Source organism: Electrophorus electricus, chromosome 19, assembly GCF_041902795.1.
Source record: "Electrophorus electricus isolate QZ-2024a chromosome 19, ASM4190279v1, whole genome shotgun sequence".
NCBI classification, from domain to species: Eukaryota; Metazoa; Chordata; class Actinopteri; order Gymnotiformes; family Gymnotidae; genus Electrophorus; species Electrophorus electricus.
The window spans coordinates 7,597,501-7,614,832 of NC_137515.1; the positions used below are offsets into that span (position 1 = coordinate 7,597,501).

The following is a 17,332-nucleotide window of genomic DNA, read 5'->3' on the forward strand; positions in this document are numbered from 1 at the left end:
TGCTGTCCAACACTCAGAGCTCCCCCTTGTGTCCTGTTTGCCATTCGATGGGCAGACATCATTGGGTGCTGTGAAATAGTGCATGCCAATACTGGATGTAATCTTTCCTGAGTAAAACTTTTAATTCCTAGCTTTCAAAGCTTAATATATTGAAGTGGTAACTCTTTATAACATATACAATGTTTTCTGTTTGTATAATTAGAATGTATATGTATATTAATATATATATATATATATATATATATATATATATATAAACATTGTAAGAAAATGTGAAAAATGTTATGTGGGAATTGTAATGTTAGGAAGGCTTTAACAACCTAAACTAGCTTGCTAAATGGCTAGGGCTCAAAAACTACTGTTCTTATCTCAACAAGTTTGATGTAATATTTATGAGATACCCTAAGTAAGTTACAGTTGGTTGCATTTGGTAGATTTAACTTTGTGGCTTATTTAAACATGATTCTGAAAGCCATGTTAAATGTTATCAACTTGCCAACCACATTTTGGGGAACAAACTTTAGGAGCTTCTAGCTAAGAAGTATGTCAACAAACATACAAAAATATGCTTCGGGACAGTTTTAGGAAGGTGGTGAAAAAGTTTGACCACCAACACAAATAAATACACACACACACACACACACACACACTAACATTCATTGCTTTCAATAATGAATATAGACTGAGGAACTGAATCAGTATTCTGGATATGAGAATCAAATTGCATAATTTGACTCAGATGGGCGACACACGCAAGCCATCTGGTTCGAGCAGCGAGAAGGCAGAATAAACTATATGGAAGAAAGTAACCTGGTTAGCTAGGAAGCATGCCATCCAAAAAACGAAAGATATTCTCTCTTACGTCCATGACTTGTGCGCAAAACTGGCTAAAGGAGTCAAGTGTGGGCTTTTTTTTTTTTGCCTGTACCGCTGATGAAAACGGCCAAATAGCAAATACGACAAAACCAACATGCAAAAGGTGTTATAAATATCTCCACTGCAAAGCAGGCAACACCAGCAACTTGAGTGTTGAGACGACAGGTTAGCAAAGATAAAGGCCAGGGAGCTTTCTTAAGTGGTTTATAGTGAAACTGTTCCGTTGAGAATTTAGCAGTTTATGAGAAGCGCTCATGATGCTTACGTGACATATTTCCATCGTACATAGGCTATCAAGCATGTAGCCTACCAAACTTACATTTCATATGGGCTAATTTTAAATGGTAAACTCTTGGTGTTTAAAGTATTGGTTGTACAACTTAACCTCTAATTCTGAATGTTCTTCTTATTTATTTTTCTTACTAAGAACTCATGCAGGCAGGTTACCATTACATCTGTGCTAGAGAGAGACAAAATAGGGCAAAGACCCCAAAGAAGCCTAAACAGACTAACCAGAGCAGTCCAAGGAGAATGAAGCTGATGGAAGACCACATAGGCACCGGATTTCATAGCTAAGTACCTTAAACAGGCATAGAAACTCACTAAGGTAATTACAGAAAAATAAAGTTTGAAGTATTTCGTTTATTATATAGTAATTATTTAGCAAGATTCCATTTCAAAATCAAACTTTTGCAATAAGATTTTTCTGCATTCAGTCCAGTAAACATTTTCCATTCAGACAAAGGAATGACTATTTTTGTGGGGTTTTTATGCCAAGGTATAAGTTTGGTATCGAGAATTGTGATGCTACACATGGTATTGTTAATCGAAGTCAAAGGTCTGCTACTGTGACAAGCTTAATCAGAAACACAGAGCAGGAAACGTTTGTGGACACACACACACACACATTCGCACACATCACAGGATGTGAATGTGAATGTGAATATCACAGGATGTACATACAGCATGCAAATATTCATTAGACCAAATAGATGTTTTTATGATGTAAATAAATTTAGGTACTGCATAATATCATGTATATGCATTCAAGCATACACACTGAGTGTTCTTACAAACTTGAGTGTTTTTCCATAACAGGTCCACCAACATCCACCAACAGTCATTACAGGTCCACCAACAGTCATTACCTCATATCTCTCGATTGGGGCCTCCTGCTGCTCCTGCTGCTCTCGTATTGTGTGGTATTCTTTTTCATATTTCTTCAATTTCTTGTGACTGATCTGTCACACAAATACACACAAAGCTATTTTACTTGTAGAGGAATATGTGACCTGAAATGCCAGGTGAAGGTTTGAGTGCACATGTATGTGAACATGCGGGTTTGTGCGTGTGTGCGTTTGTCCATGTGATTATGTTGTGTGTTTGTGTATGTGCATGTATGTTTGCACGTGCATGTTTGTGAATGTATTTTTGTGTCTGTCTGTGTGTGTTACCCAGATCTAGGGCTTGCACTGGAGCTAGTGTTTGAGCTAGGGCTTGTAAGGGAGCTAGTTTAGAGAGCTAGGGCTTGTAAGGGAGCTAGTTTAGGGAGCTAGGGCTTGTAAGGGAGCTAGTTTAGAGAGCTAGGGCTTGTAAGGGAGCTAGTAGAGGGAGCTAGGGCTTGTAAGGGAGCTAGTAGAGGGAGCTAGGGCTTGTAAGGGAGCTAGTTTAGAGAGCTAGGGCTTGTAAGGGAGCTAGTTTAGAGAGCTAGGGCTTGTAAGGGAGCTAGTTTAGGGAGCTAGGGCTTGTAAGGGAGCTAGTTTAGGGAGCTAGGGCTTGTAAGGGAGCTAGTTTAGAGAGCTAGGGCTTGTAAGGGAGCTAGTAGAGGGAGCTAGGGCTTGTAAGGGAGCTAGTAGAGGGAGCTAGGGCTTGTAAGGGAGCTAGTAGAGGGAGCTAGGGCTTGTAAGGTAGCTAGTAGAGGGAGCTAGGGCTTGTAAGGGAGCTAGTAGAGGGAGCTAGGGCTTGTAAGGGAGCTAGTAGAGGGAGCTAGGGCTTGTAAGGGAGCTAGTAGAGGGAGCTAGGGCTTGTAAGGTAGCTAGTAGAGGGAGCTAGGGCTTGTAAGGGAGCTAGTAGAGGGAGCTAGGGCTTGTAAGGGAGCTAGTAGAGGGAGCTAGGGCTTGTAAGGGAGCTAGTAGAGGGAGCTAGGGCTTGTAAGGGAGCTAGTAGAGGGAGCTAGGGCTTGTAAGGGAGCTAGTAGAGGGAGCTAGGGCTTGTAAGGGAGCTAGTAGAGGGAGCTAGGGCTTGTAAGGTAGCTAGTAGAGGGAGCTAGGGCTTGTAAGGGAGCTAGTAGAGGGAGCTAGGGCTTGTAAGGGAGCTAGTAGAGGGAGCTAGGGCTTGTAAGGGAGCTAGTAGAGGGAGCTAGGGCTTGTAAGGTAGCTAGTAGAGGGAGCTAGGGCTTGTAAGGGAGCTAGTAGAGGGAGCTAGGGCTTGTAAGGGAGCTAGTAGAGGGAGCTAGGGCTTGTAAGGGAGCTAGTAGAGAGAGCTAGGGCTTGTAAGGGAGCTAGTAGAGGGAGCTAGGGCTTGTAAGGGAGCTAGGGCTGTTTGTGGGTGGGTGTGGGGGATTTGTTTTTCTGCTTTAGGTTTAAAATTGAAGAGTGGGGTGTGTGTGGAGCTTCCAGGAGAGGCCACACACAAGCTGGAGCTGAGCGTACCACAGCCCAGCTTAAACACACAGATGCTTTCAAAGGTGCAGAGAGCGCTTATGGGGTGGGTTCTGTGTGTGCGTGACAGAGAATAAGAATGGGGGTTTTGTGAGGAGAATGAGTGGGAGAGATGCCCAACAGAGACTCAGCAATTCACAAACTAACAGAAGACGGGTTCCTATAAGAACACACACATGTACACGTTCGCGCACATGTGCAAACACATACCCTTTCCCCGTTTAGCTCATTCACTAGGGCTAGTGTAAAAAAAATGCTACCCTAGCAAACAATGAGTAATGTTAGTGGGGACCAGTTAGCCTGACCTGATTTACATAATATCTGGCTGCCAGATCGCAACCACGCTTCCTGGTTAGCATGATTAGCTTTTTGGAGTGAAGCGTTTCCATGACTACATGAGGCCAGGGCCTCATTGATGTTTATATATGTTTATATAATGTTTATATATGGTTATATAGTGTTTATATATGTTAATAACATATTTAGAAATGTTTATATATGTTTATAATGGCGCCACACTGCACGAGTGGTGCATGCATTTGTAACACTAATAACCCAGTCTGCATTTCCATCAGTGGTTTCTCTAATGAGGAGTTTAGATTAATGATAATAATGGGAGCCAGTGTTCTCTTTGTGTAGCATTTCTTGATTAATTATGATTTTCTTCTAAATAAAATTGCTTAATTCCACAAAGTGATTCTCATCTTTTAGTAGTATGCACATATGTCCTTGTCTCAGAGACGCAAAATAACCTCATAACCGAGGATAATAATGAGGTACGGTTATAATAAGAGTGAGCTCATAACCTGCCATTGTTGAATGGTTCATGGGGTCTCTACCATAAAACCACAGTGCCCCCTGCTGGAACTGCCTGAATTTTAAAATATTTTTTAAAAAGTGTCAGGAATTCAGGAAGCTGTTACATTTAACTGCTGTAAAAGATCTGGATGATGTAGACTTTCTCCATTTAGGGTTAACCCTTACCCTAACCCTGATGGAATGAAGATGGAAGATACAGTCTTTCTCCATTTCTTGCCAAAACTGCCTCAATGTTTCTTGCATTCAAGGGTTTTTGTTTTTTAAATGTTGAATATGCCTGAAAACACTTCAAGGCACCATGTTTTTCAAAGTGAGTGAGATACACACTAAATATATTCCTTGACTAAAAAAGTCATTTACAATAAATACGGCATTGAAACAGTATGGCTGTTAGTCGTGATGCAGTTTGGATACAGCACAGAGTCAGTATAACTGGAACCAGTACAGTCTGGATACAGCACTGTGCAGGTATAACTGGAACCAGTACAGTCTGGATACAGCACTGTGCAGATATAACTGGAACCAGTACAGTTTTGATACAGCACTGTGCAGATATAACTGGAACCAGTACAGTTTGGATACAGCACTGTGCAGATATAACTGGAACCAGTACAGTTTGGATACAGCACTGTGCGAGTGGCACTGAACAGTCTGTCTGAACACTGTGGGTGTAAAGGTGCCACTGTCTACAGCAAGGTTAGTGTCTGTTGACTACGAGTTACATGACCAGATCTATTTCAACACACACATGGAGAGAAGTGTCAAAAGCAGGCTAAATTAGCTCCCTAGTGCAGCGCTACATCATCTGTCTAGATGCTAAACGAGCGAGTACCTTCATGCTACATGCTAGCTCCATGAGCTTCTTGGCATTCTCTTCGGAGCGGTAGCGCTTCGGCACGGGCACGCGGAAAAACTTCAGTGCACCCTCGAAATCAGCCTGTAGCAGGTCGTCTTTCGATGTCTGTAGAACAGAGAAGACATGGACGACACAACGGTCACAAACACAGACAGAGACACACACACACACACACACACACACACAGACTGTATCTCTGTCGTTACCTTTGTAAGACTTGCAGTCACGGTGCATACATGCACATGCACGCACGTACGCTCATAAGTGCATGTGCGTATCTCCTTACCTTCAGTAATGCCAATGCCACATTAAATATGACACTGATGCCCTGCATTAGACAGAAAGAACGAATGGAGAAAAAAAAGACAAAGGGATAAAGCAAAAATGTAAGATTTATGCAGACCAAGACATGTCCGTAACAAAATGAAGCGGAGCAGGATGAAGAGGAGCAGCTCACCTCAGACAGCAACAGGTCGATGATGTGAAAGACCATGTAGAGGGGGAATTTGGCTGTGAAGAGGGTGAGGAACCACTGGGATGCATACATGTGTGCTTCCAGCCCTATGTTTAAGAAGTGTGTGTACAGGTCTGGAATATACTCCTGCAGGAAAACAGGGAACACTATATAGATCAATGGTTGTTTCACTGCCGTTGAGCACTATTTTCCATTCACACACACACACAACAGTCATTTTACATGTCATAATCTGGTTAAATAAATCTAAACAAAATTCCAAATACATGCATTTACATATGTAGTATTAAAAGGCACACACCTGCATAAGTCTCTCCAGCTGAAAGAATTTGCAGTGTAGGTCTTCAAAGTTCTGTTTGAAGAGCTCCCTGAGGCCATAGTCAAACATGATCTTCACCAGAACACTAAATGCTTGCTCCTCCGGCATCTGGCCCACACACACACACACACACACACACACACACATCCAAATAACCGCATGAACACACACGCACACACACGCGCACGCACACACACACACACACAAACCGCATATACAAACAGGCACGAACACACACACAAACAACTGCACAAACATGCATGTACACACATACACAAACACATGTACACACAGACGCATAGAGCAAACACGCACGAACATGCATGTGCGCGCGCGCACACATACAAATCACACATTTTAAATGCACAATTATTGTCATTATATTAAGAGTCAGTTTTTGAAGAACAGACTGCACCTGTGAAGCATCTCAGCTGTATGTGTGTTTGTGAAGGTGAGGTGAACTGGCTGTACAGGCAGTGTGACAGTTCTCTACTACCTGGCGCGGCACCTGAGACTCACATGTAGCAGCAGCACAGCTGCCAAGAAGGATTGGCCCTGACAGTAGCCGATCTCTTCATCATACACAGAGTACGCCTGGGGAAAGAGGGGCATGCGGCTTTCACAGTGGTCTGTGGGACATGGAGTTCATTATCAATAACTAGTGCAAAGTACCATAGGTAGAACCGCGGTGCAAGAGAGACAGACCTAAAAGTAGAACAGCTATCAATATCTCATAAAGAATAAATGGATGATGAAACTACTCAGGTTCACCTGGCGTTGTTTAATTTGTCTCTGTGGCATCTGTGGCTAGAAGAAGATTCTCCATTTTGGCTCCACACAAACCCCCCCCCCCCCCCACACACCTCTCAGGTCTAGGATCTCTAAAAACTAAGCTGAAATGTATTCATCTAAAGTGACGGTGGACACTGCGCAAGGGCAGCCCAAGCTCTGACTAAACCGTCAGCTGAGGAGTGGGAAGAAGTATTAGGAGCAACAGAGGAAAATCCATACACCTCTGAACAATGGCAGTTAAATCCATACACATCTAAATAATGGCAGTTAAGAGGCCAAGGAGCAGGGTTTGCTGAATTATTAATACACGGCAAATCAATCTCTGCCCCCAATCATTACTCCAGTGCTCATATGCTAAACCCAGTAATCTTATAACTAAAAAACATAGAGACTTCATAACTACTAAACCCAGTGACCCAGAAAACCTGAAGCTGTGGCAAATTCAGACATAGCAAAGCACATGTACATGTACATGTACATGTACACATGTAAACAAATGTCTGGCTGTCTTCTATGGCTATTGGTTCTGTTTGAATTGAAGCCAAATTTCTGCCAAGAGAATAAGGGGGTTGCTGGGTCGGTCTGCACCTCTCATGATCAGAACGTGTGACCATGTCACATGGACATTTCAACACCACCCAATTCACCACATTTTATGAATAAGACATGAGACATGCAAAAAGGTCTTTTAGAAGTGCATTAGTGATTATAAATGAAAGGAAATCTGTTAAATTGGATTAGATGACATGCACAGACATGACGCCTCTTTTTTCCAAGGCTGAGATCATTTACAGATCAAGAGTGAGTGTGAGAGAGAGAGAGTGTATGTGTGTGTGTGTGTGTGTTTGTGAGCATGTGTGTGTGTGTGTGTGTGTGTGTGTGTGTGTGTGTGTGTGTGTGTGAGCATGAGTGTGAGTGAGTGTGAGAGTTCGTGTGTGTGTGTGTTTGTGTGTGAGAGAGAGTGTGTGAGAGTTAGTGTGTGTGTGTGTGTGAGAGAGAGAGTGTGTGAGTATATGTGTGAGAGTGTGCGTGTGTGTGTGTGTGTGTGTGAGCATGACTGAGTTAGTGTGTGTGTGTGTGTGTGTGTGAGAGAGAGTGTGTGAGAGTTAGTGTGTGTGTGTGAGAGAGAGAGAGAGAGAGAGAGAGTGTGAGTATATGTGTGAGAGAATGTGTGTGTGTGTGAGAGTGTGTGTGTGTGTGTGTGTGTGTATGAGTGAGTGAGTGAGTGAGAGATGTTTTCCTCACTTTGCAAATCTTGTACAGCGAGTCTTGGCCATCCCCTCCTGTGTCCTTAAAGTAGTCATGTGCTGGAAATGTGCGATTAATGTCTCGGGTAATGGCACTGTCCTGAGGAGACTCCTGCTCACACACAATCAGAGAGAGAGAGAGAATTTTCTATGAGCAACTGCACAACAGCATCCAGTGCTATTTCAGGCAAAGCTGTGAGTTGCTACAGGATGGAGCACATCTGCACTGAAACACACCAGAGCACTGTGGTCTGCTTCCCACTAGAGGGCGACAACACACACTCTGGTGTGTGTATACTATAGGACGGAACACACATAGTGCTTTAGCCAAGTGCATGCTCTTGTTTTCTTTCCCCCAACTGGAACATGAACAAAGTAGGGAAGTCGTTCATGTGTGGGAGTGTGTGTGACAGAGAGAGAGAGAGAGAGAATGTGTGAAAGAGATTTCTACCAAGTTACTCATAATATGACAGACATTTGCCATTTGTGCATGTTTAAGTGTCTGAAATCGTGAAGTTAAAGAGGTGTGGTTGTATATGCTAATACTCAAAACCTGTCTGTAAGGTCAAAGTTAGGGTTGACCCTAATCCTCAAAACCCTGTCTACAAGGTTAGGGTTAAACATACACACATGCGCACCCACAGGACAAACACACACGCATGCGCACCCACGGGACAAACACACACGCATGCGCACCCACGGGACAAACACACATGCATGCGTAGCCGGAGGATGAACACACTTGCATGCGCAGCCAGAGGAATAGCGGCTCTGAGCCGCTACGGCTCGCACTCCATACAGCTCGTGCCAGGCCAGAACAGCCAGCACAGGACAGAGAGAAGAGGAAATGGGAGAAACTGGCAGTTTGAAGCTCTCTGCTAGTCAGGATAATCACTGTTTCCTTTTAGAATGCCTGGATTGGAGGTTATTACGCTACATAAGGTCTTTCCCTTTCACTGAGCTGAAATTAATTCAAAAGCTCGCTAGCAGACACTGGCAAACAATCTGGTAAATGAAAGAGCCAAGCACGTGTGTACATTTAAAATGATTCACATACAGGCATTCATTGTTCAGGGAAAAATTACTAATAATACACACACATTATCTTAAAAACTGCTTGTGATACAGTCGAGAGAGACTTGAGAGAGAGAGAGACACACAGAGAGGTCCCAGACTATTCTGGGAGCAGAACAGCAGCCAGAGCAGAAATACAACAGCCATGATGAGAATCTCTCTCAGCCTGCAAGGCTACGTCCAAGAAGGAAGGCAAAAAACACAAGGAAAGCAAGCACAAGTAGAATGACAGAAAGAAATGAATAAGAAAGCCTCTTACTCCCTCTCTTTCTCTCCCTCACTCCCTTTCTTCCTCTCTGACACCCCCCCCCCCCCCACCACTAGCATGGGGTGTAGCTTGGGGTGGCGGGTGGAGTAAACCAATTGGCCCTGCCTCTGATATAGATCAACGGCCCGCCCCTGATATAGATCAACGGCCCCGCCCCTGATATAGATCAACGGCCCCGCCCCTGATATAGATCAATGATTGTTTCACTGCCGTTGAGCACGCGTTCATCAGAGCCATGTAATCAATCTAACACACTAAGAACACCTGTGTGCCAGCCCAGGGTGGGTGTGGGTGTGTGTGGGTATAGGCTGAGGCAAGATGCACACAGGAGGACTACGAAGGAGTGCTTAAGAGTTATTTCAAAAACTGGAAGAAGGATTAAAGGTGATGCGCAGCACTGATGCACATGTACATTTTTTAGTGTATGGAGATAGCACTAGAAACTTACTGGTCAGCCACGCAGAAGAGAAGGTTATGATAATGCATACATCCTAATGCTAGACATATTACCTAGACACATATGATTAAACTACCAAAAATGCACATTAGACCACTAAAGCAAATACATTAGCTAACTTAGCTAAGTTAGCTAGCTAAGACATTGGTTATTAGCAAAAGGGAGCACTACTAACTAGTTACTTAGCTAGTCACACGGCAAGCTAGTAAAATGAGAAATATAACCAGTAGCTAGCTAGAGAATCAAATGTCCCAGCTATAAATAATTGTTAAAAGATTAATTTTAGTAATACTTTTTACTTTTAGGATAGGTTTTCAGTATAATGGTTAACATAAAAGGTTTTTACCAGTTGGAATACCCAATTCTGACTACTGGATTAGGTTCTTCCATCTCTGGCTCAAATCTAAATGGTTGAATTTCACTGTTATGATATATATCATTTTCACAACATCTTTGGAATATGAAGAAACAGTACAGGAAAATTTGCAGTCCATGTCAGCCATAATGATGTTTCACCGCGGCATTGTTCAGTTGTACACCCATGACATCACTCGGCATCTTTCTGGAAATTCTGGAGCAACATTGGGTTTTCCCGTCAATGTAGTTGAAGAAGGGTCCATTAGGTGGTCCATTAGGTGGTGCTTAGCCTTTAAGTCACCAGAAGTCTGCTACAGTAGCTACTGTGGAAGCCGTCTAAGAACTGGTAAGGCAAGCAGATGTGACAGAAGCTGAATAATATAAATGGGAAAATGTTTGATGGACTTAACTTGTGTATCAAAGTGCTGAGGCACACTGATGTTATCCAACATGAAGGACGGACTACCCAGTCCCAATAGCAGAGCAGCATTTCATGTAATTAATGCTGTTTTTGTGTATCACATGACCTGTCCTTGGCAATGTGTGGAGTGTGTGGACATTACTGAGAACTAAATGCAAAGACATAGCTGGATGGATCATGATGATGCAGAAATGACATTCTAAATTTCTTGTTTGCGGGATATAAAGAGTTGCTACTGGCAAATCTGTTTGAAACAGTATTCCAAAAACAGTATTTACAGCAAAAGGCAATTTATATAATAATTTAATTTAGATGAATTTTTGAATCTTTCCTGGCACCAAAAATGCCACAGTGACTTTTCAAAGATTGATGACTCATGGCTTTCAGAGTTTGATGACTCATATCTTAAAGGACTGCACAGGGGAATTCTTATTTTGTCTGTACAGATGATGTAGTAATGTACTCACAAAACGAAGAGTACTTATAACTCTGTCAACTGTGCAGCATCCTAGAATCAGTGGGACCAGTATCGTAAAAAACTTAACTTCCTATAGCACTCTAACATACTTGCACATGTCATATCCAAAGAAGGTATTATGACAAACAGCAAATATGAAAGCAATGCAGAATTTTCCAGTGCCAAGACAGGTAAAAGATGTGGACAGGGTCTTGCGGGACAGTGCCACTCTAATTATGCAGAGCATAGTTCCCTCAGGAAACTGGGGAAGAAGGTTCAAAGAGAGAACATCATGCACTCTACCATCAAAATAACGGCAAAATCACAAACACAGGTACTGTTCCTCCCATCTTCCCAATGCCATGAGTGTTGCAACACTGGGACTACAGAAAAAAACATCTTCACTTTAAAACAATAACAACAAAACAACACACACGTGTACACAGGCACACCAACACCTGTGAACACAAAAAGAAATCACCATAATTCCTGAAGCTCAGTTTCACATTGCCTTAGGATGTGAACTCTGCCACACTAGAACTAGAAACTCTTTCATGCCAAGAACCAAGCTAGGACTGTCATCAGGAATTGTTCGTTACAACAGTGCTAGACCAGTTATGGAAAAACATGTACTACATTACCATTGGTCAATCTCAACATTCAATAACAGCAGCTCTTTTCGAGTGAAATACACTTTTTTGTTGTTGTGGTACTCTGGCTATAAGAAAACCTATAGACTATTTAAGAATGCCAGAAAAATAAATGCACTTCTGCTTGTCAAACTACCTAACTGATATTTTTCCAAAATTATGACATTTTTGTCACAGTTGCATATAAACTTTTATAAACCAAGACAAATATTTTATAATATGACATAAATAAATATTTCTAAATGCCACACAGACTGCATTACAGAGATCAAAAATCATCATTAAAAACTCCAATGCATACACAACAAAGGCATTTAAATAGTCTTCAATAACCACTTTCTCATCACATTTTCAATCACTATTTATTGTTTGCTTCTGTTTCGTACATAGATATTCATTTTAAAAAGGACAACAAATCAAAGTGTCATTTAATTAAAAAATCATTTAAATTAAAATATTAAATATTTTTATTGTGGTCACCTAGAAGACAAAATTACCCACGTGATGCCATATTCAACAGTGAGTGTGGGCATGGATGCATGCACATATATGTATGTGCATGTGTGTGTATATGTGTGTGTCTGTGCATGCGTATGTTTGTGTGTATGTGTGTTTGTGTGTGTTAGTGATTTCATATGTTTGTGCAAGTTAGTAAAACTGTGTTAAGTGTAACTCCATCCTTATGCTGTGTTTTTACAGATGCTGATCTATACATATTACTGAAGCACCAAAAAACCCACCCTGTTAGCCCACTCCACCCTTACCCCCACCCTTCAGCCAGTTAGCCCACTCCACCCTTACCCCCACCCTTCAGCCAGTTAGCCCACTGCACCCATACAGTCACCCTTCAGCCAGTTGGCCCATGTTGGTTGTATAAACCTGCCAAATAGAAGCCCCAACATCTTTTAAATGGCACCCATCTCTCTGTGTCCCTCTGCAGGGGAAGAGGGCTGTTACGAGTGAATGAAAAACCTAAGGTCAGAGGGCAGAAGTGCATGTACCCTCCATAGGCCCACCTGCCCATGATTAAGTGGTTCTAGATTTCAGAAATGTGGCAGGATGCACACATTACATAATTTTCCCCCCAAAAAAACTGGACGTGTCACTGTGGTAATAATAGTATTCCAATTCTACCTTCATATAATTACATGCCTGAAAGACAAACTCTTGTAGAGGTTGTTGTAACACACCAGAGGCACAAACACTGGTCTATAAAGAACTGGTCTGGTAACACAACCTTAATGGTGTAATAATCCTGAAGCCATAGCACTGCCATACTGCCCAATAATTAATAATAGCAAAATGTAAGTAATGGTTACTGTGTCAAAAATCCAATTATTTTCTACAATATATAACTCATCCAACCCTCCTATATTGCCTTATCCAACCAACATGAACTACAATGTTGTTTAATTAGTTCAGCAGGAGGAATTTTTTTATTTATTCATTTTGTAGAAAATGCAAGGTCAAGTTGATAGGTAGCAAGATGATTAGCTATGATAACGAAGGAGTTTATCTGGAGTGCTGGGAATTCACTAAATGGGAGTTTACTTCATGCAAACAGTAATTTGAGCTTGAATACAAATTTACAGTTACTTTACATTTAAATGTTTAAATGTTATCCATCTTGTCTATTCTTTTGCTATAGCCCCTATGTCAGCAAGCATACTAATGTTAGCAAGGACAAGCTTTCAATTTGATTTTAAGTTATCTATCTATTATATTTCATTAATCTGCTTGCCACCTAGGCACAATCAAAATTATGAAAAAAGAAATTAGTATTTTAGTATGCATAGAATATTAGCTGGTCAGCCAAGTTAACGTTAGATCAGTGGGAGTTTAATTAAACCATTTTAAAAATAACACAAAAAAAAAACATGTCCCTATAGCAGCTGAGCAGTTGAGAATTTTTGAGTCTAAAAATTAGCAAAAACATGACAAGCTCCTCCATAATATATGAGACCTACAGTCATAAAGTGTCTTAATTAAACTACCACCTGTGGACCTCTGTGCCATATTGATTTGAAAGCAGTCATTCTGCCTATAAGAAATGATGTCACAATACACTCTGTATGGCAGACTGGACACGTCCGGAGGCCTCAAATACTAATCCTAACCCTCACCTTACACTAGAGAGTTTACTACTAACTCTAATCTTACACTAGAGCATTTACTACTAACCCTCACCTTACCCTAGAGCGTTTACTACTAACCCTAATCTTACACTAGAGCGTTTACTACTAACCCTCACCCTACCCTAGAGCGTTTACTACTAACTCAAATCTAACACTAGAGCGTTTACTACTAACCCTAACCCTCACCTTACACTAGAGAGTTTACTACTAACTCTAATCTTACACTAGAACGTTTACTACTAACCCTCACCTTACCCTAGAGCGTTTACTACTAACTCTCACCTTACACTAGAGAGTTTACTACTAACTCTAATCTTACACTAGAGCGTTTACTACTAACCCTAACTCTCACCTTACACTAAAGAGTTTACTACTAACTCTAATCTTACACTAGAGCGTTTACTACTAACCCTAACTCTCACCTTACACTAGAGAGTTTACTACTAACTCTAATCTTACACTGGAGAGTTTACTACTAACTCTAATCTTACACTAGAGCGTTTACTACTAACTTTAATCTTACACTAGAGCATTTACTACTAACCCTAACTCTCACCTTACACTAGAGTTTACTACTAACGCTAATCTTACATTAGAGCATTTACTACTAACTCTAATCTTACACTAGAGCGTTTACTACTAACCCTAACCCTCACCTTACCCTAGAACGTTTACTACTAACGCTAATCTTACATTAGAGCGTTTACTACTAACTCTAATCTTACACTAGAGAGTTTACTACTAACTCTAATCTTACACTAGAGCATTTACTACTAACCCTCACCCTACCCTAGAGCGTTTACTACTAACTCAAATCTAACACTAGAGCGTTTACTACTAACCCTAACCCTCACCTTACACTAGAGAGTTTACTAACTCTAATCTTACACTAGAACGTTTACTACTAACCCTCACCTTACCCTAGAGCGTTTACTACTAACTCTCACCTTACACTAGAGAGTTTACTACTAACTCTAATCTTACACTAGAGCGTTTACTACTAACCCTAACTGTCACCTTACACTAGTTTACTACTAACGCTAATCTTACATTAGAGCATTTACTACTAACTCTAATCTTACACTAGAGCGTTTACTACTAACCCTAACTCTCACCTTACACTAGAGAGTTTACTACTAACCCTAACCCTCACCTTACCCTAGAGCGTTTACTACTAACTCTCACCTTACACTAGAGAGTTTACTACTAACTCTAATCTTACACTAGAGCGTTTACTACTAACCCTAACTCTCACCTTACACTAGAGTTTACTACTAACTTTAATCTTACACTAGAGCGTTTACTACTAACCCTAACTCTGACCTTACACTAGAGTTTACTACTAACTCTCACCTTACACTAGAGAGTTTACTACTAACTTTAATCTTACACTAGAGCGTTTACTACTAACCCTAACTCTCACCTTACACTAGAGTTTACTACTAACTCTAATCTTACCCTAGAGCGTTTACTACTAACTCTAATCTTACACTAGAGAGTTTACTACTAACGCTAATCTTACACTAGAGAGTTTACTACTAACTCTAATCTTACACTAGAGCGTTTACTACTAACGCTAATCTTACACTAGAGCATTTACTACTAACTCTAATCTTACACTAGAGAGTTTACTACTAACCCTAACCCTCACCTTACCCTAGAGCGTTTACTACTAACTCTAATCTTACCCTAGAGCCTTTACTACTAACTCTAATCTTACCCTAGAGCGTTTACTACTAACTCTAATCTTACACTAGAGTGTTTATTACTAACTCTAATCTTACACTAGAGAGTTTACTACTAACCCTAACCCTCACCTTACCCTAGAGCGTTTACTAGTAACTCTAATCTTACCCTAGAGCGTTTACTACTAACTCTAATCTTACACTAGAGTGTTTACTACTAACGCTAATCTTACACTAGAGCATTTACTACTAACTCTAATCTTACACTAGAGTTTACTACTAACCCTAACCCTCACCTTACCCTAGACCGTTTACTAGTAACTCTAATCTTACCCTAGAGCGTTTACTACTAACTCTAATCTTACCCTAGAGCGTTTACTACTAACTCTAATCTTACACTAGAGCGTTTACTACTAACTCTAATCTTACACTAGAGCGTTTACTACTAACCCTAACCCTCACCTTACACTAGAGAGTTTACTACTAACTCTAATCTTACACTAGAGAGTTTACTACTAACCCTAACTCTCACCTTACCCTAGAGCGTTTACTACTAACTCTAATCTTACCCTAGAGCGTTTACTACTAACCCTAACCCTCACCTTACACTAGAGCGTTTACTGCTAACCCTAACCCTCACCTTACACTAGAGAGTTTACTACTAACTCTAATCTTACACTGGAGAGTTTACTACTAACTCTAATCTTACACTAGAGCGTTTACTACTAACTTTAATCTTACACTAGAGCATTTACTACTAACCCTAACTCTCACCTTACACTAGAGTTTACTACTAACGCTAATCTTACATTAGAGCATTTACTACTAACTCTAATCTTACACTAGAGCGTTTACTACTAACCCTAACCCTCACCTTACCCTAGAACGTTTACTACTAACGCTAATCTTACATTAGAGCGTTTACTACTAACTCTAATCTTACACTAGAGAGTTTACTACTAACTCTAATCTTACACTAGAGCATTTACTACTAACCCTCACCCTACCCTAGAGCGTTTACTACTAACTCAAATCTAACACTAGAGCGTTTACTACTAACCCTAACCCTCACCTTACACTAGAGAGTTTACTAACTCTAATCTTACACTAGAACGTTTACTACTAACCCTCACCTTACCCTAGAGCGTTTACTACTAACTCTTACCTTACACTAGAGAGTTTACTACTAACTCTAATCTTACACTAGAGCGTTTACTACTAACCCTAACTCTCACCTTACACTAGAGAGTTTACTACTAACCCTAACCCTCACCTTACCCTAGAGCGTTTACTACTAACTCTCACCTTACACTAGAGAGTTTACTACTAACTCTAATCTTACACTAGAGCGTTTACTACTAACCCTAACTCTCACCTTACACTAGAGTTTACTACTAACTTTAATCTTACACTAGAGCGTTTACTACTAACCCTAACTCTGACCTTACACTAGAGTTTACTACTAACTCTCACCTTACACTAGAGAGTTTACTACTAACTTTAATCTTACACTAGAGCGTTTACTACTAACCCTAACTCTCACCTTACACTAGAGTTTACTACTAACTCTAATCTTACCCTAGAGCGTTTACTACTAACTCTAATCTTACACTAGAGAGTTTACTACTAACGCTAATCTTACACTAGAGAGTTTACTACTAACTCTAATCTTACACTAGAGCGTTTACTACTAACGCTAATCTTACACTAGAGCATTTACTACTAACTCTAATCTTACACTAGAGAGTTTACTACTAACCCTAACCCTCACCTTACCCTAGAGC

General features: G+C 40.8%; 1 protein-coding gene across 6 annotated transcripts in view; it reads right to left on the reverse strand.

The window, feature by feature from the left end:
* The window catches only part of rabgap1 (RAB GTPase activating protein 1), a 52,425-nt gene that overhangs the window by 11,992 nt on the left and 23,101 nt on the right, over positions 1 to 17,332 (reverse strand). For all 6 annotated transcript variants that reach the window (XR_014118735.1, XM_027008303.3, XM_027008298.3 and 3 more), the window contains 7 exons: positions 8,043 to 8,156; positions 6,525 to 6,599; positions 5,988 to 6,113; positions 5,669 to 5,812; positions 5,498 to 5,539; positions 5,188 to 5,316; positions 2,025 to 2,117 (listed from right to left, as the gene is read on the reverse strand). Coding sequence is in view for 5 of the 6 variants with exons in the window: in XM_027008303.3 (XP_026864104.2) it covers positions 2,025 to 2,117; positions 5,188 to 5,316; positions 5,498 to 5,539; positions 5,669 to 5,812; positions 5,988 to 6,113; positions 6,525 to 6,599; positions 8,043 to 8,156 (723 nt within the window). In the remaining variant the exon portion in view is untranslated. The remainder of the gene's footprint in view (positions 1 to 2,024; positions 2,118 to 5,187; positions 5,317 to 5,497; positions 5,540 to 5,668; positions 5,813 to 5,987; positions 6,114 to 6,524; positions 6,600 to 8,042; positions 8,157 to 17,332) is intronic.